Here is a 19,951-nt window from a genome sequence, read left to right as displayed (position 1 = left end):
CAGCCTTTATGATGCAAGCTGAGATTGCATCACTCAGCAATGCAATTTCAGACACAATGCTCTCAGTGGAGTGAGTGACGTCACTGTGACGGGTAGGGTTAGGGGTGGGGTTAGGTGAGCAGATTAAAAAGCATTGGATGCAGCTCAATTTTTCATCAACATTAAATCAGGAGCTTAACTAATTAATTAAGTTTTAATTAAGTTTGGCTTGAATTAGTTCTTTTTATTTTTTTTTACTTTCAAGTGCAGCCGTTGACTTACAATGTATAAATCAGCAATCACCACAGTTTCAGATCAAATCCTCTTTATTTTCTAATAAAGCAAAAATGCCACCTACATCTTGGATTGTCTAATGCCCTGGTCAGATCACACGATTTTTGTCACGATTTTGGTACCATTTCCTTCACGTAGGGTGTTGTGGCAAGTCGTAAACGACAAATGAGCGTTGTGAGATTCAATCATTTCTTCTCGTGTAATGTAGCATAGTTCATGACAACTGATACCATGTCTGCAACACCTTAGGACACCATCGCAGAAAGTCTAGCATGTTTCATTTTTTCCTGTTCTTTAAGATGAGTTCTGTCACGTGGGTGACACTGAGCAATAGGTGCACATAATTTCTCAGTTTTATCTACATGTGCTGCCGTTAATCTGTGGTCAGATAATCAAAAATAGGCTGCATATTTACTTATGGGTGGGTCTCGGGTGAAAAAGATCAATCATTGGTAATGCAAACTTTTACTACATTCTCTAAAATATTCAAATGTTTTAAACTATTTTATCTGACAGACTGGCACAAATATGCAGACCTCTGCATTCTCACAATGAGTTTCTGAGTTCTCTCAGCCTTTCGACCGAGATAATCTGGAAACACTTCAGAGCTGCTAATACATTGTAAAAGCCTTTCTTGCTTATTCAAATTACAATGACACAGACAATGGAAGATTTTGTCAACATTATGAAAACAGTTTAATATACAGTAGCCTTCTCTGAATTTTTTTTTCTGAAATCTATTTAGGCTAGATTATTATTTTATTTAACAAACCAGTTCATGCTTTGTTGCTAAAGCATAAAGTGGACTGGTTTTGAAGCATTTCACCTTAGACCTTAGATGTTATTCGTTATTTTTATTTATCTAGTAGATAACTGCCCCCAAAAAAAAACGTTACAATTAAGACACAAATTATACCAAACGAAATTCCTTTCAGAAATAAAAATATACAAATTACATTTTAGTTTGAGCCTGTCCACTACTTAGCTGTGCAGGTGCATGATTTGTTCCGCTTTGTGAAAATTATTTATTTAAGTAATGCTCCACTTTAACTGTTGTATCCCAAACCTGTCATTTATTAGCTATTTTTTAACATGTCATTATTTTGTCTTTAGTTATCATGCTATGGGTTGCTAATTAATCCCTCACCTGAATTGCCGCGACTGAGACGAAGAAATTGAAAGTACATCAGCACTGAGGAAAAAGCCGATGCATGAACATGACATGATCCCTGTTTTTTTCCTCAGTACTGATGTGTTTTCATTTTGTCCTTCTCACTCGTGGCAAATTCAGGTGAGGGATTAATAAGCAACCCATGGCTGGAAAATAAACATTTAGATTTAAAAGAAAATATCTTAATATTAAAAAAGGAAATATATGTTTGATCTTTACTGTCAGCAAGCATGAGTGTTTACTGAGATTAACACACGATAAAAACATTGAAATTAAGATAAGAAATATTGTTACAGCAACACTTGGGATTGCTTTGGGAACTAACACTCGATGTAGATGTCACAGGATGACTGATTGTGAAGGAAGGTGTAGTCTGGCACACTTGTTTCCTGAGACAAGTTAAGAATTTGTCAAGACAAATCACATAATCTGACTTTCGTAACCGACAATAAAAATCGCGTGATCTGAAAAGGGCTTAAGGATGATTGATCTTCATTTTTGTGCGAACTATCCCTTTTTATAAATGGTAAGCATCAAATGAACATCATAATGCTTACAAAGTGTTTATGTCCAAGTATCATACAAACACAGTACTGTCATAAAAGTAGTGTAAACATGTTTTGTTTTTGTGTTTTGTGCATACTGCAGGATGTTGAAATTGATTTAGATCAAGATCACAATCATGCCCTTTAGATCAAGGTCAATCTTCAGACAGATAATATGCACATTCAAACAGTCTCAGGCTTACCAGCGTGTCTGTTCACAGTTCAACAGGAAGCCATGGCCTCTCGAGGTTACATGTATTTTAAGAGATTAAAAGAGGAAATGAACACACATAAAACACACTAAAAGCTACCGAGTGGAGTCAAGTTTCAGTTTGTCTTCTGACTCAAGTGCTTGTGTCATAGAAAACAAGTCATAATGTCATTGTTCGGAGCCACAGAAGGTGTTGATTGGTAGCGTGAGAGTTTTATTCAGGTATTTATTTAGTGATTCTCCTCCTTCTCCCAAACTGTACTTGGACTTAGTACTCGCTTGTTGGCAGTATCCCGGATCCAAGCATGGAGAAACTTCAATACTGTGTGCAAAAGATGACATGATTTTATAATGACTCTAGAGGGTTTATGTTTCATCTAACAGGTCATGTTGGCTATTAGTAAAAGCTCAATATGTCAATATTTTATATATAAAAGGACATAATCTGATTGTTCACCTCTGGACTTTCTTGAATGTTTTTTGTGGGTCTTTATCCAGACAAACTGTGAATGTCTGCTTCTCCAGAACTCTGATATTGACGCTAACAGCTCTGATTGAAGGCTGGACAGAACATATATATTTTTTTGAATTTTCCTTAAAATTAATAAATAAAGCAATATAATAAAAAATATTAAATATTTTCAGATTTTCTGTCAACACATCCACTTACTTTGCTTGGCCTTAAGGGATTCATATCTTGGAAACTTATGTTGAGACTATGTAGACCTGCAAAAACAAAGTGACAATTATACAAACAAAGAAATTCATTCATTATTTTTCTTTCTAAGCAAAAATATCCATTGGTAACTAGTTACTGGGCAAATAACATTGTTAGTGATAAAACACTTTTGAAATTTTTATACATATGTAGCCTACTTATTGAACATATCTTATTTCAGCTGTTAAAATAACTAATAAGTAAATATATGAATAAATACAACATAAAATAAACACAAAAATACAATAATAACAACAATAAAATTACTAATGCATTATAAAATAAAATGTATTAGTACTAATAATGACTTATCTAAAAAATTAATACATACCACAAAAACATTTAACAAAAAATACTTAAATAACACTGCAACAATATCCTGACTGCCATTATACAAAAAACTGAAATATTATATTATTTAAAATAAATATGTGACATACTTTTGACTCTGCAGGAAGGCAAAACACTGATCATCATGCCGTTTGTGGTCAAAGACATTCCCTTTTCCTTTTCTCTGTCACTTATTGAGGCCTAAGAGAAATGTAAACAACAATACTTATAGCATAGATCATTTTTATAAGAAAATTAAGCATACACTAAAATAATAGTTTACAATAGTCTCGCTCTGAACAGATCAGTAAATCTTTTTTTGGAGATTTACTAAGAAAAGACCATTTGAATCAGTAAACTGAAGACTCACACCAATTAAATCCTTTGATTCAAAGAGTCATTAACTGGACACTCGCTCTGACTGAATGCTTTGAATCAGTGAATCCTTGCTAGAGACTTGCTCTGACCTGATCACTTGAATTGGTGAGATGTAAACAAGAGACTTGCTTTGACTTTTTAACTGAAGACTTTGTTTCCCAAAAGTATCATTAGACAGTTTTGTTCACAAGGTTTAACTCTTTTGGTAATAATGGCTTTACTTTTGACAACAGTTGATTGAATCAGATAGCTGTTATCTGGAGACTTGAACAGACATCATCATTTGAATCAGTGAATTAACCAAAGACTCGCTCTGGCCAGATCATTTAAGTCAGAGGATCCTTAATTCCACATTGTTTTCCATTCAGAAGAGCTCATCCCTGTGCAATAATCCCTTCATAAACCAGATATTTGAAACCTATCAAGACAGGGTATGAAGTGTCCATCAGTTTTACCTTTTAAAATCCTTCACTTGGAAGGGCCATTCAAAGTGGCCATTATAGAGCACTTCGGTTTGGAATGACATCTCAAATTAGAGGTCTTCACTTTAAAGTACCCTTCAGAGGGCCATGTATATCTCATTTGGATCAAACTGTCACTCTGATAATTTGAATCCACTTGTTAAGTGTGAAGTAATATGAAGGAGCTGTTGTCAAACTGTATTGTGAGGTTTAAAAAATGGTAATAATAAATGTTTACGAAGTGAAATCACGATCACACTATATTTTTACATATATATATATATATATATATATATATATATATATATATATATATATATATATATATATATATATATATATATATATATATATATATATATATATATATATATTTATTTTCTTTTCAGCTTAGTCCCTTTATTAATCTGGGATTGCCACAGCGGAATCAACCGCCAACTTATGCAGCAAATCACTGGGCACCCATACTTATTCGCATACATACATACACTATGGACAATTTAGTTTACCAAAATCTTCTGTACCACATGTCTTTGGACTGTGGGGGAAACCGGAGCACCCTAAAACGCCAGCTCAGGCTTTTGAGCGACCTTCTTGATGTGTATATATATATATATATATATATATATATATATATATATATATATATATATATTAATTTTCTTGTCAGCTTAGTCCCTTTATTAATCTGGGGTCGCCACAGCGGAATGAACCGCCAACTTATCCAGCAAATTTTTACGCAGCGGATGCCCTTCCAGCCGCAACCCATCTCTGGGAAACATCCACAAACACACTCTCATACACTACGGATAATTTAGCCAACCCAATTCACCTGTACCACATGTCTTTGGACTGTGGGGGAAACCGGAGCACCCAGAGGGGTGCCCATGCGAAGGCAGGGAGAACATGCAAACTCCACACAGAAACGCCAACTGAGCCGAGGTTCGAACCAGCGACCCAGCAACCTTCTTGCTGTGAGGCGAACGTGCTACCCTCTGCGCCACTGCCCTATGTATATTTATCAGATGGCCTGAAAGTGATTACATTTTTATAAATTGTTAAAATATTGGTGTCTGTGATGCAGCAAGTCCAGAGACTTTTGTGTGTACCATAATTTTATAATAAAATCCCTTTAATGTGTGATATGACTAAAAAGTGGTCATAAACAAATATTTTCTCAGTTCAAATGAGTAGCGGCTTGGACAGACATCACCGATATGTCACGACCTAACACCGGATAACCAGGGCCCAGTTTTTACAAAAAAAGTGAATCTGGATCAAATTGTTCCAGATTTTGAAACCCCATGTTTTGCTATCCAGTATTAACTTATCTATCTTCATTTTTTGACAGTTTTTTACAGGAACATTGGGTTGGATCACTATGATCCAAGTACCAAATACCAAATTTTAGAATTGGAACCAACAGTGTAGTTTACTGGCTTAGCAAAGAACAACAGGTAGGCAAAATACCAGTGGACACAAACAGCCATTGTCTTTTTTAATGGTAAGAAACAGAAACACTGTAATCAACAAACACTTAACATGTTTTAGTTTGTTCTAATACAAAACTGCTATGATATTGTTTTGTTTGTTGATGTGACATGCGTCCTATTGACTTCCTATTGACATTCCCTTAAAAAGTACAACTTTTTTTTTTGTATTAGGTTAATTTGGCTCAAAGAAATCACAACTGAATCCAGTTCTGATGGGATCAGGATAATCCAGTTTTTTTAATCAAATAGATCCCAACCTGAGTTTAAAGTTTTGAATAACTCAAAGGGCAGGTTTTATCCAAATCAAAATTAAGACTGCATTACATGGTCTGATCATAATTCAAAATTACTCTGTTACTTTTAAAAAACCCTTTTTAAATATTAAATCCAATCCGTGATCCAAAATACCACTGGATTACTTTAAAAAAAAAAAAAGGCCCCGGAGACTCGATCTGACCAGATCATTTATTTGGAAATCACAATTTGGAGGCTCACTCTGACCGGATCTTTTGAATCTGTAAATCATTAACTAGAGACTCGATTCACAAACAAACCATTTAATGTAATTTATAAAGAGGTGGATTGAATCCACTCTAACAAATAAAAATAATTATATTATACATGTTAAGATTTATAAGTAAAATTTCCAAAAGTAAAAATATTCTGATCATGTACAAATACTTAAACATTTTATTTAAAGACAATAACGGCTCTAAATTAGGTCAATGTTGTTTTGAAAACTCACCTTTCTGTAATTAATTGACACAACAGTACCCTGATATTCTTGAGGGTTATATTTTCTGTGACGCACTGAACCTTTAAGCCAAAAATAATGACAAATATTTAGTAGAAGCAGACGAAAGGACATCTAGACATATCATGTGGTAAAAGTACAACAAATTAGCACCTTTGATGGTGTCTTTAAATGTGGCTCTGTAGTGTTTGACCTCGGGGAAGTCCATCATGAGCTGAGCCACAAACACTTCCTCTACTGAGGGTGAACTGAGCCCAGAGAAGCAGATCTACACATGACAACACACACACACATTAGCAGAAAAACACGCTACAGTGTTTACAATCATGTTCTGTTTCTGGTAACAACAAGACCATTTCTTTTTTAAATAAGCATCCATTCATTCAGTAAACTCAGATAATCAAGAAAATTGATGCGTGACACAATCTAACCTTGACAGAGTAGATGGGAAGATGCAGCGGATGCTGGCTGACTCGTGTGTAGTATGAGATGATATCTAGCAGGAAGGTGTTGGGTTGTGAAGATTCGCTCTGACTTGACTGCTACAATGACAACGAATAAAATGAAGGTTTAAAATAAATGTCTGGAATCAAACTGTCTTGAATTTAGAGAACATTTCAGAAGTTTCAACTCGGATTTGAAGATCATTTAAAAATGTTTTCCTTTTATTCTAATGATCTTTTTTTGCATATTTGTTTTTTGTTCCTAATATCGATATAAATGTTACTTGAAAAGACATTGAATGCAATCATACTAAAACATGAAGGACTGGAGGTGGAAAATATAGTGCAATGATTGTTTTAAAGTTATTTATAAGTGAAATTATCTCACAGCTGAATCGGTAAGAATATGGAATATAAAAGAGGAACTGGAACCAGATATGGTAATTGCAATTTCTAATTCTGAGACTCGTGAGAAGTGTAAAACATTACCATTTGTGCCAGTTTCAGAATCATGGCCCCTAAGCCATTGATGTTACTGTCATACCAGGGATCCACACTTCCCAAATATCCTGCTAGTGTCAGCATGTCTTCAGGAACACCCTCCTGGAAAACACAGGTATTGGAGTAAGACACTGGGTGCTTCCTCAAATGGAAGGCTCTAGAGTCTATGGATGGGCAATATTAAGCAAATTTTTTGACAATAGTAATAATAATAGTCAAACGTGCTTTCTGCCAGTATTTTTGGAGGCTGAGACTTTTTTATGGGTAAATATGACAACTAAAACTACCAACAGGGGATGGTCAGATTCATTTATTCAAACAATCAGTTTAAAATGGCAGATAATTTAGAACTGAAAGAAGTTCTTTCATATGGAAATATTATATATATATAACATAAATACACTGTAAAACCCAATAAGATGCATTTGAGTAAACAAAGTGATTTGAGCACACTAAAACCCAATAAATGAAGAGAACTCAAATTAACTCGGTTGATAAAGTTGCCTGCTGGGTTTTACAGTATATATATATATATATATATATATATATACACACACACACACACACACACACACACACACACACACACACACACACACACAAACAAATATAACTGCTTATTACAGAAAAAATTGTAATATTATAAATAATACTGTTTGCATTTATGACAGATTTGATATGTGTAAAAATCCAATCTTGTCAAGATTTTATATACATAATTTGCATATATCAGTTTTCCATATGGGTTTTATGAAAGCATCACTGAATCATCAAAACAGATGAATTCAAAAAGAAACACTGCAGTGTGATGTATGTGAGACGTACAAACTTGTTTTTTACTGACAAAACAGAAAAAACTGACAAAATTGTGTCTAAAATTACGCACTGATATTTGAGGGGGAGGGGGTTTACTCTTACTACTGTGATATTACTTAACATTTTCCACATTTTGTTGTATCAGCCTTATTGTTAAATGGATTAAATTCATAATTTTCCAATACCATAAAAAATAAGTTTGTTTAAAAATATTTGCAAATAATAAATAATCATAAATTAAAATAAATAAATAAATGTTCTTTGCCATGACACAGTTAATATTTTCTATATACACATCATATTATTTGCATTTATGACTTGAACTACAGGGTCATTCTAATTACATTCTAACAGGCTTCATCACACAATCAGTGTTTTTAAAGTCAATGACAAGCAATATTACAATGTATTTGTAATCTATAAATAATGCACACCCCTACTAGAGTACAAAGAGTGCAGCTTATCCATAGAGCAGCATTCATAGCTGAGGTGTCATTATCCGTTTTTTACTGAAAAAACTGTTACCTGAACTAAAGGTGGCTGGTCAGTCACTGGAATGTAATACATCTCCATATTCACTCTCTTTGTTAGCAGCAGATGTCGTGCCTCCCTTTTCCTGAGCATGAACAAGATATAAATGTACTTGTTCAGAAATGTTCAGAATTTGTTCGGCATATTCTTGTTCAGATGCATGAAAGTGACCAAATGTAACAGTAAATATTTCTACACTGTATTAAATAAATGCTATTTACAGTATCCACAAAAACATTAAGCACCATAAGTATTTTCAATATCGCTAATAATAAGTGATTTTATGCATCGAGTCAGCATTTCAGAGGGATTTCTAAAGGATAATGTTACACTGACAAAGGCAAAAAGAGAAGCTATTTCATCAAGGGAGTAAATACACTTTATAATGTTTTCAATGTATTTAAATCTGACTCTGGACTACAAAATCAGCCTTATGTTGCACAAGCCAAAAATATATATGAGTTTTTCCTTTTATGACTTAAATCAAAGTAAAGATCATGTTTCATGAACATTTTTTGTAAATTGCCTACTGTAAACATAGCAAAACCTAATGTTTGTTTAGTAAAATGCATGGTAAAGAACTTAATTTGGATTTTTTAACCTGCAGATTTCCAATTTTCAAATATGTCAGCCTGGACACCAAAAAGCAGTCTTCAGTTGCACAGTAATATGTTGGAAATGCCAAAAATGCACTGTGTGAATCAAAGTGATCAGATTCTGAGAATCTGACCCTCCAGATATTCAAATAATCGCATCTCCACCAAATACCACCCTTACAAAAAAGAACTGCAGTAAACTGTAGTACAACTGCAGTACAGCAGCATAAAAGTATTACTGCAGTAAAATTAAGTACAGATTGCAATGAAGTATAAACACAGTACAATAAAGTTCAACAGCAGCATAAGTTACAAAATACTTGAGTAAAACAAGTAAACTTCATGTTTACTGCACTTGTGCTGCTGTAATTTAATATGCCAATGTTGTGGTAAGAACTGTACTGCACTTGTGTTTCAAGGGGTTTGTTCTTCAACAATCTTCCAAGAATATTTTGTAGTTTTTTTCAGGGATGTTTTTTGGATTCAATTAATTTTCTAATTTGAATTTTAAGACTTTATTTGCAGAAACGAATAAAAAAAATTAATGAATAGTACAACAGCAGTAGCCTATACAGTATATGCAACTGCAAAATTGCAGTATTATGAGGTACTGTATAAACAGTTTAACTACAATGCAATAAAGTTCAACAGCGGTAAAATCTGCAGTAAAACTGAAGTAAAATTAAATAAACTGAGCGGGGCATAATAGGGATATGTTATATATATATTGCACTTAGGTACATCATGGGTATAGGTATATTATGTATTGCAGTATTGTAGATGTATTTCTGTAGTTAGCTATACTTCTGAAAAGTGCAATACAGTATATTGTTGTAGTACTGTACTTCAGCAATACTGAAACTGAAAAACTGAAGTACTAAAACCTCATTTGAAAACCATTGTCCATCGAGCAGGAAAGTAGTTGCACTGCAGTTGTATTGAAGAAGTAGTTCAGATCTATCGCAGTAGTTGTACTGCATTATAGTAGTAGTATCACTTTAGTGCTATTGCAGTAGCTGCACTGTAGTAGTAATTCAGTTGAATTGCAGTAGTTGTGCTGCACTTGAACTGTAGTAGTACTTCAGTTGAATTGCAGTATTCTTAAATAAAAAAAACTGCAGTAATTTTTTGTAAGGGCAAGTATCATCCTACCACAACAAAGCATATTTACTCAGCTTCCAGTCATGCATAAATCTCAATTTTAATAATTTTTTTGGTTTTGTTAGGGTCAAGATGAAAACATCAAACCACATTTAAAATAATGCATCTAACCGTATAGTGTAGAGAGTCTTAGCTAGCCGTCCCAACGTTCTGTCATCGCCCAATACAACAATGCGAGCCGTCAGGTTTCTTTCCTCTTTAGTGAGGGAACATCCTCCACTGCCCTTGATGGCCTCCATCATGAGCGTCATTCTGTTGCCTGATTTGGGCCACCGCACACACGGCCTCCTGTAGAAAGACAGGGATCTGCTCTGGTCATCTGAACCGCTCTGAAAGTCCATCATCAGAGAGGAAAGCTCACTGATGGGCATGTCTCCCTCTATGCCACTGTCTGTGGACACGGTTGACATGACAGAGGTACGCTTTAGATCGTCCTGGTCCAGGTAAGCAGAGCTTCGGTCGGCAGGAACCATCAGGGCATAGTTAACCAGCTCATTCCCTGTTTAAAATATGAATAGATTTAGAGCACTGAGACATCACCATGACAGATCTGTTTAAAAGTGCCTCATTACGCATTTTCAGATGTTTGTAGCTTGTGAAATGTCTGCACAGTTTTAAAGATACAACTGCATGATGTGATTCTGAACTGCCTGAAATAAGTCATCACATTTACTATGGTGTTCATTGGATGCCAGCAAATAATGTTTATACAGTATTCTGTACACTGTGGTTAAAGCCTGGTTTGTGTTGTCAACATGTCAAAATTATGTTTTTTTAGATATTGGATTCAATTTTATGATTTTAATTTGATTTATTTATTTCAAACACAAAACAAAACAAAATACATTTCATTGTGGTCGAAATGAGCGGAATGAAGCACTCATTACACATGATCAAGAACAAGGCAACGAAATGCAGTTTAGGTCTAACCAAAAGTCCAATAGCAGCATGTGCAGGATATAGGTATAAGTTATAAGTGCAATGATAGACAACTGTGGGTCATATTTGCAGTTGGATCTACTATGAACATGATATACAAGTTGTATTAACTATAGTCAGAGATTTACAAATAGATGAGCAACAAATACTGTTTTTGGCTGTGAAAGGAGCACATCCTCTTTTATGAACTTCTAAAGGAGTTAAATTTCTAATAAAATCAACCCCTTTCTTAATGTTCGTATTATCGAGCATGTTTCCATGCACACTTATACACCGATAACTCACAAATATCAGCTTTTTGAAAGTTTGATAATCGTCATGTTCAATAATTCCTTCAAAACCAAAGAGGAGCATGACTACTGTTGAAATTCTATAATAATACTAATAATAATAATTTCTTACATTTATATGGTGGTTTTCTACAATAGCAGCCATATTGCGCCAGACCACACACCACACACCAGCTGATTGGTGGAGACAGAGGCTAGTGTGCAAATTTGGCCAAGATGCCAGGGGTAAACCCCTACTCTTCTTTGATGGACATCCTGGGATTTTTAGTGACCAAAGAGAGTCAGGACCTCAGTTTAACGTCTCATCCGAAAGATTTTGGCTTATATATTATCATAACAAAACACTAATTTATTTTTACTTTAATTGAAACAAGATATTAAAAAAGGACAAACATCTACTTTTGTCAATGTCATATATTATCCTCTCAAGTTTTTTGACCGGCAGCTAGCTCTCTGCAACTCTCACATGGTCGCCCACTGAAGCTAAGCAGGGCTGCGCCCGGTCAGTACCTGGATGGGAGACCACATGGGAAAGCTAGGTTGCTGCCGGAAGTAGTGTTAGTGAGGCCAGCAGGGGGCGCCCAACCTGCGGTCTGTGTGGGTCCTAATGCCCCAGTATAGTGACGGGGACGCTATACTGCTCAGTGAGCGCCGTCTTTCGGATGAGACGTTAAACCGAGGTCCCGACTCTCTGTGGTCGTTAAAAATCCCAGGATGTCCTTCAAAAAGACCCCGGCATCCAGGCCAAATCTGCCCACTGGCCTTTGTCCATCATGGCCTCCTAACCACCCCCATATTCCAATTGGCTTCATCGCTGTCTCCTCTCCCCCAATCAGCTGGTGTGTGGTGTGCGGTCTGGTGCAAAATGGCTGCCGTCGCGTCATCCAGGTGGATGCTGCACACTGGTGGTGGATGAGGTGATTCCCCCCATTGTGTGTAAAGCGCTTTGAGTGCCCAGAAAAGCGCTATATAAATGTAAGGAATTATTATTATTATTTTGAATGTAGCTCCTCAACTTCTGCTGCATGAGTTAAGAACAAATTTTTAAAATATATTTGACTCAAGATAGCATTTAAGTTTGATGTTTATTTTCTCCTCCTTTTCTGCAAAACATTTGCTTTGCTGACTCGTATTGAGCCTCAGAAATATGTGCACAGGGCTTGTCATAAATCACAATTTATCAGTCAAGAATAAGTTCAAGAATCTTGGAATTATTCAGCAGTCAGGTCTGCGTTTCAATAGTTATGTCAAAGCAGTAACTAAATCAGCATACTATCATCTCAAAAACATTGTAAGAATTAGATGCTTTGTTTCCAGTGAGGACTTAGAGAAACTTGTTCATGCTTTTATCAGCAGCAGAGTGGATTACTGTAATGGACTCCTCAACTGCCATCCGAAAGAGACAGTCAGACAGCTCATCCAGAACACTGCTGCCAGGATTCTGACCAGAACCAGAAAATCAGAGCACATCACACCTGTCCTCAGGTCTTTACACTGGCTCAACTTGTCTATAAATCACTAAATGGCCTAGGACCTTAATACATTACAGATATGCTCACTGAATGCATACCTAACAGATCACACAGATCTTTAGGATCATATAAACTAGAAATTCCAAGAGTTCAGTCAAAGCAGGGTGAATCCGCCTTCAGCTACTATGCCCCCCGCTGCTGGAATCACCTTCCAGAAATGATCAGATGTGCTCCAACATTAGGCCCGTTCAAATCAAGACTTAAACACATCTGTTTAGCTGTGCCTTTACTGAATGAGCATTGTGCTATGTCTGACAGATCGCACTATTATGTCTTTTTCTTTTTCATTCTTTTATAACCCGTTGAACACATTTTAATCTGTTTGTGTCTATTTTAATCTTTTTTTTTATTTGTATTATTTTTATTTAGTTTTTATTTTCTTATATTTGTCTTTTTTATTATTGTTTATGTAAAGCACTTTGAAATGCCGCTGTGCATGAAATGTACTATATAAATAAACTTGCCTTGTCTTGCTAAGTGTTTTCAAACAAATAACGTTTATAACTTACATGTAAAAGTGTAAAGCATAACTAGGTTAAGAACATGTAAACGATCTTAGGTTTATGGAATCTATGTTGTAAACGAGTCATGTTTACACATGCTGGGGAAGTGCTAAAATACAGATTAAGTAATGAATGATTGGTTTCTTACTAGCTGTAAGTGGGAGACCGATCAAAACAGATTGAGCCATCCGGCCAATCAGAGCACAGCAGAGTCTAAGTAAGGCAGGGTTTAGAGAGAACAGAAGCTTGAACAAACTATTTCAGACACTGTGAGGAATGAGCTAATGCTGCAGTGCATATTATTAGAAAATGAATATGTTTTTTTGACCTTGTATGAATGTAAACCAACTCTTTGGATGCTCTAAAAAGTATAATAGAGACACTTTAAGCAATTGTTGAAGGAACAGTGGCTGAACTCACATATCTCATCCTCTTTGGTCCACACGTGGAAGCTGACCTCAGGACCGGGCAGCTGAGTTTCCACTTGAGATGCTTGACATGATGGATCTAAACAGACCAGTAGTGTTAAAAGACAGCACATCTGAATCTGCCTAGATTAAATATTGTCTTATTGAATTGTGATGAGGACATTTCTACCTTTGGCTGGACTCAGGATGTCTTGGTAGATCTCTTGTAACCTTATGTTGTACTGGTTATCATCTGAAGCTCCATCTTCTGCTCTCTGCTCTAAGATGGTGACTAGATCCTGGAAGTACAGCTCTATGTCTTCACCTGAATGCTGGAAAAAAAAAAAATCACTGTTCGGTAAGACTTTTTGGACGTCTTAGACTAAGAGCATCAGGACTTCATGTGGGCCCTACAGCAGTGTTTCTCAACCATGTTCCTGGAGGATCACCAACACTGCATGTTTTGTATACCTCCTTTGTCTGTCACACCCATTACAGGTGTTTCAGTCTTCTAATGGTTCCCTTCTTGGTTAGGGAGACATGGAAAATGTGCAGAGCTGGTGGTCTTTCAGGAACGTGGATGAGAAACACTGCCCTGTGCAGCTATGGGAAAATGTAACGACCATTTGAAAGTTTTCAGTTATTCTTTATTCATTAGGTATGACTTTGAGTAAATGTTAATATGTGGGTTATTTTAAGAATTTGATGACATTTTCTTCAACTGTCAAATAAAAAAATATTTTTTTAATCATGAAATAACAATTGGTCAGAATAACAGATACTTTCATTTGCTGTCATTAGTTTCACTAATTATTGATTTCATACAACATCTGTATTGCCTTAAAACAAATGATATTGTCTAAAACTATATTCACTATATTCAAACTATAAACATTTGTATTTAAAAATTGGAGAATTTGACAAAAATATCAGTCAGTGTAGCAATAATTTATTGTATATAGCAAGAAATAACATGTTTAGGACAGAATCAACTGATTATATATTAAAAGCCTATATTTAGGAACACAGTGAAGCACCAAAATAATTTAAATGTTTTCTGTTATCCTTCAAAATACCAGGTATGAGTATTATACATATTATATGTCAAAATATGTATATGGTTTCATTTTTACAGACATATAATAGGATATGCATACATACACTCATTGGCCACTTTATTAGGTACACCTTACTAGTACAGGGTTGAACCCCCTTTTGCCTTCAGAACTGCCTTGAATAGATTCAACAAAGGTAGTGGAAATACTGATTAGGGATTTTGGTCCATATTGACATGATAGTATCACACAGTTGCTGCAGATTTGTCAGCTGAAGAAGATGGGTACACTGTGGTCATAAAGGGATGGACATGGTAAGCAACAATACTCTGGTAGGTAGTGACATTGACACAATGCTCAATTGGTACTAATGGGCCCAAAGTGTGCTAAGAAAATATCCCCCACACCATTACGCCATCACCAGCTAGAACCATTGATACAAGGAAGGATGGATCCATGCTATTATGTTATTGATTCCGACCCTACCATCTGATCGTTGCAGCAGATATCGAGACTCATCAGACCTGGCAACGTTTTTCTAATCTATTGTCCAATTTTGGAGAGCCTGTACAAAATGTAGCCTCAGTGTCCTGTTCTTAGCTGACAGGAGTGGGACCCAGTGTGGTCTTCTGCTGCTGTAGCCCATCCGACTCAAGGTTGGACATGTTGTGCCTTCAGAGATGCTCTTCTGCACACCTCGGTCGTAACGAGTGGTTATTTGAGTAACTGTTGGCTTTCTATCAGCTTGAATCAGTCTGGCCATTCTCCTCTGACCTCTGGCATCATCAAGGCATTTGTGCCCACAGAACTGCCTCCCACTGGATATTTTCTCTTTTTCGGACCATTCTCTGTTAACCCTAGTGATGGTTGTGGTAAAAATCCCAGTAGATCAGTAGTTTCTGAAACACTAATTCCAGCCTGTCTGGCATCAACAACCATGCCATGTTTAAAGTCCCTTCAATCAACTTTCTTCCCCATTCTGATGCTCGGTTTGAACTGCAGCAGATAGTCTTGACCATGTCTCCATGCCTAAATGCACTGAATTGCTGTCGTGTGATTAGCTGATAAGAAATTTGCGTTAAACAACAGTTGGACAGGCATACCCAATAATGTGGCCGGTGAGTTTATTTTGACCTTTTATTTTCAGACAAATGGTTTTAACACATTTAAAATGCTTTCTATGTGTATACAATCCCTTTTGTACTATAATTTCATGGTGACGTCCTGTCTTTGAACCTTGCATAATATATATTCTCAATTTGGGTAGATCAAGAATGCAGTTTACGAATGATTTAAAGCAAGCACAAACCTCTAGAGCCTGTGTGAGCCTGTCTACCTGGCACTGTTTTCCTAACCCAGCCAGCATCGTGTGCAGTAAAATTCTGCGTTTGTACATCAGTGGGTCCCCAGCAGGATTCCCGCATTCCACCTCAGCTTTGAGCGCGTTTACCAGAGACAGAGGAAACACAGCAGGATCTACGAACACAAACACCCTGATGAAAGAAACACAGCGAGAGGGTTGCACAAGATCAATACAAAGACAATAAAAGCAACTAATCACAAATAGCCAGTTACTGCTTGTTTAAAATCCCAACATATGGCTGAAAATAATAGGTGTGCATACCACAAAGGATGCAATATATGTGAGAATGCTGAGAAACATATGATAAAATCATAAATGAGTCACTATGGTTTTACTTACGGACCGATGTGGGCAGGTAATGCGGGTAGCATTTAAATATGTACTGTAGCTATTTCCAGTCACTAATAAGAATCTACCACAAACATCTCTAAATAATAATATGAAATAGGAGGAACTGAAATAGGATCTGAATCAGACCATACATTTATTATTAGAGCATGAACACTGGAAGGAAAAATTGGTTTTAGATTTATAGCAATTTCAATATACTTTAAACATATTTTTGTTGATTTTTAGCAATATTACTCGAGTCTTCAGTGTCACATGATCTTTTCGAAATTGTTCTAGGCTGATTTAGTGCTCAAGAAACAATTCTGAATATTATCAATGCTGAAAAAGTCATGCTGCTTAAGATACATACTTCTTAAAAAGGTCTTTCAGTGTGACAATAGTTTATGCAGCACATAAGACAGCATATGTAGGACAATGATCATTTAATTAGATGTTAAAAGACTTATTTTAGGGACCACAATGAAGCATCAAAATAAATAACACACTGTCATTTAAAATCATTAAGCTGAATTGTGTGAAATGTGACAGGACTATTGTACTTACTTCTCATGGAGGGGATAAAGATCATTACATAGGTTGTGTTCAGCAATGACTCTCCGCTGATACAGTAATCCTGGAAAGAAGAAATGGAAAGCATCACCTGAAAAATGTGACATGATGGGACTTCCACGGAATGAAATGTGCATATAAAGAAACTAGTTTCAAAAAGGGCATGCTGTTTCTTTCGAATGTAATAAATGTTCAAAAAGTATACTTTCTCACACGAATTATAAATGCACCAATGGTAAGACCTTTTTGCGTAGATATAATCAGGTATAATAAGTTGTGGTGTAAAGTAACAAATTACAAATACTCAATTTACTGCAATTAAAAAAGTATTTTATTGTCACTGACTCGGTCCCAGTCATTCCCCTCGCTGGCCAGCAGAGGTCATCATCACCGGACTATTGACATTACATCATCCATTGACTGATTAGCACTCACACCTGCAGCACATCTCCCAATCACCTGGCACACGCTTATAAGCAGCACACACACTCAATCTCATTGCGAAGTCTTGTTCTGCCCCGGCTAACACTACTGAGTGGTTCTCGTCCTTGCCTGTGGTCCCATTGCTTACCTTGCTTAGATTATCGACCTTGTCCTGCCTGCTGCCTCCTTTGTACCTCAGCCTGTATACCGACTCTGATCTACGCCGCCTGCCTTGTACTCTAGCCTGCATACCGACTTTGATATTCGCTGCCTGCCTCTGACCCATGCCTGCATACTTGTACTGTGTTTACCTGCCGCCAGCCCTTCAACCTTATACTACTGTGTTTGATGTGAGTTTGCACACGCACTACATCTGTGTGCTTATTGTTATTAAACTGTGTTTAATAAACATATTGCAAATGGATCCCTCTGTGTCAGCCACTTCGTTACATTTATAAACGTGTACTTTTACTTTCCCTAGAGTACATTTCTAGTGCTATATCAGTACTTTTATTTTCCTTTAATCTGCAGTCACTACTTTTTTTTTTTTTTTTTTTTTTTTTGTCTATGTGGATTGGCTAAAGTAGAACAAAGTCCTGTAATACCCGTCCAATCAAATGGCACATAGAATCTAAATTGCATCGTACTGAAAACTCAAGACATGGGCGCTCTACAAATGCGGCAAACCATTTGGATGGATTAAAAGTGTCCAAGAAGATGGCCAAAATTATCACACGCAATGACCCAGAGACTGTTTGAACTGGATGACTTGGGTATGATGTTTGATGACCTTAAACAATCACTAAATTCACTACAGAATGTTACGTTTACACACACACATGCACGCACAAATTGCATGCACTGAAAAAAGTGTTGCATGCAGAACTGTTGCAAACAATTTGTTTGTGTTGAATTTAAACAAACAAATTAAGTGTAGTAATGTTCAACTTAATTTGTTTGTTTAAATTCAGCCCAAATAAATTGTTTACCATCTCGTAACAAAGTAATTGAGTAAATCCAAGGAATCATCTTTGAATATTTTTTTTCAGTGTGTAAAGGTATTAGACTTTTACAGTATAATAGTCACTGCTCACTACTCTTGAGTACTTTTAAAAGTGCTACTTTTAATATAAAATATACTTTTTACTCATACTTTGAGTAATATTCTCAACAGATTCTTTTACTTTACCTGTACTACATTTTACTTGAGTAAGATTTTCCAGAACTCTTTCTACCACTCATAAGTGTACATTACTAATAAATGTCATCAGAAAAAAATCCAAAGATCTCTCTGCATCAAGTTCGTTTTATAGAAAACTGTTATTAAATATAAATGTGTCTTTAATGTTTGTTTAATGCTTTTAAAGGTCCCATGAAATTAAAAATGAAGGTGTTAGTTTCAGTCTGTTGGTTTTAAGGACATCTATAAGTTGGTGTGCTTCAAAACACTAACAAAATTTATAAGATATAAAACCAATATAAACATGTAAAGCTTGCTGTTTGGGGAAGAAAAGGGAAGGGTCTATTCTATGTCTCACCCTCTCTTCATTTTTCAGTTAAGACTACGTCAAGCATTGAATAAAAATGCACATTTCAAAGCACTTCACGGGACATTTAATGAGCGAAAAGAAAACAACATGTACTTGTGAACATATAAAACAATAAATCCACAACATTTTAATAATTTTAAATGAAAAAAAACTAATTTAGAAAAAAATTATAAAACCAAGTGTTTTGAAAGATAGTGGCAAAGCATAAGATTTAAAAGATTTTAAATGACAAATAATTAGTTTATTGTTGCTGCACTTGTAATATATAATCAATTAATTATTATCTTAAATGTGTTGACATCTATTTTTAGGTATACCAAATTAATTGGTTAATATTTTGTTATGTATTTACTAACATGAACAAACAGTGAACAATGCATTTATTACACTGTTTGTTAATGTTAGTTAATGGAAATAAAGTTGTTCATTGTTAGTTCATGTAAACTCACAGTGCATTAACTAATGTTAACAAGCATGAATTAGCATTTAACAATGCAATAGTAAATCAAACTAGAATTAATAACCGCTGTACTGTATGTGTATTATTATTCATTATAAGTTATTCTTAGTAAATACAGTACATTAACTAATGAAACCTTATTGTAAA

The 19,951-nt window shown here is 35.5% G+C and overlaps 1 protein-coding gene across 11 annotated transcripts in view; it reads right to left on the bottom strand.

Moving 5' to 3' along the window:
- Window positions 1–1,889: 1,889 nt before the first annotated feature.
- The window catches only part of pik3r6b (phosphoinositide-3-kinase, regulatory subunit 6b), a 135,077-nt gene continuing 117,015 nt past the window's right edge, over window positions 1,890–19,951 (bottom strand). For all 11 annotated transcript variants that reach the window (XM_073944508.1, XM_073944507.1, XM_073944511.1 and 8 more), the window contains 14 exons: window positions 17,366–17,435; window positions 16,418–16,601; window positions 14,244–14,385; window positions 14,067–14,153; window positions 10,494–10,881; window positions 8,620–8,710; window positions 7,267–7,380; window positions 6,766–6,876; window positions 6,488–6,602; window positions 6,326–6,396; window positions 3,359–3,449; window positions 2,871–2,926; window positions 2,658–2,761; window positions 1,890–2,522 (listed from right to left, as the gene is read on the bottom strand). In XM_073944508.1, coding sequence (XP_073800609.1) covers window positions 2,369–2,522; window positions 2,658–2,761; window positions 2,871–2,926; window positions 3,359–3,449; window positions 6,326–6,396; window positions 6,488–6,602; window positions 6,766–6,876; window positions 7,267–7,380; window positions 8,620–8,710; window positions 10,494–10,881; window positions 14,067–14,153; window positions 14,244–14,385; window positions 16,418–16,601; window positions 17,366–17,435 — 1,778 coding nt within the window. In that variant the 3' untranslated portion in view covers window positions 1,890–2,368. The remainder of the gene's footprint in view (window positions 2,523–2,657; window positions 2,762–2,870; window positions 2,927–3,358; window positions 3,450–6,325; window positions 6,397–6,487; window positions 6,603–6,765; window positions 6,877–7,266; window positions 7,381–8,619; window positions 8,711–10,493; window positions 10,882–14,066; window positions 14,154–14,243; window positions 14,386–16,417; window positions 16,602–17,365; window positions 17,436–19,951) is intronic.

The sequence above is a fragment of the Danio rerio genome, chromosome 3, assembly GCF_049306965.1.
Source record: "Danio rerio strain Tuebingen ecotype United States chromosome 3, GRCz12tu, whole genome shotgun sequence".
Classification (NCBI taxonomy): domain Eukaryota; kingdom Metazoa; phylum Chordata; class Actinopteri; order Cypriniformes; family Danionidae; genus Danio; species Danio rerio.
Note: the sequence above shows the minus strand (reverse complement) of the source record. Positions and strands in the feature narration are given on the sequence as shown.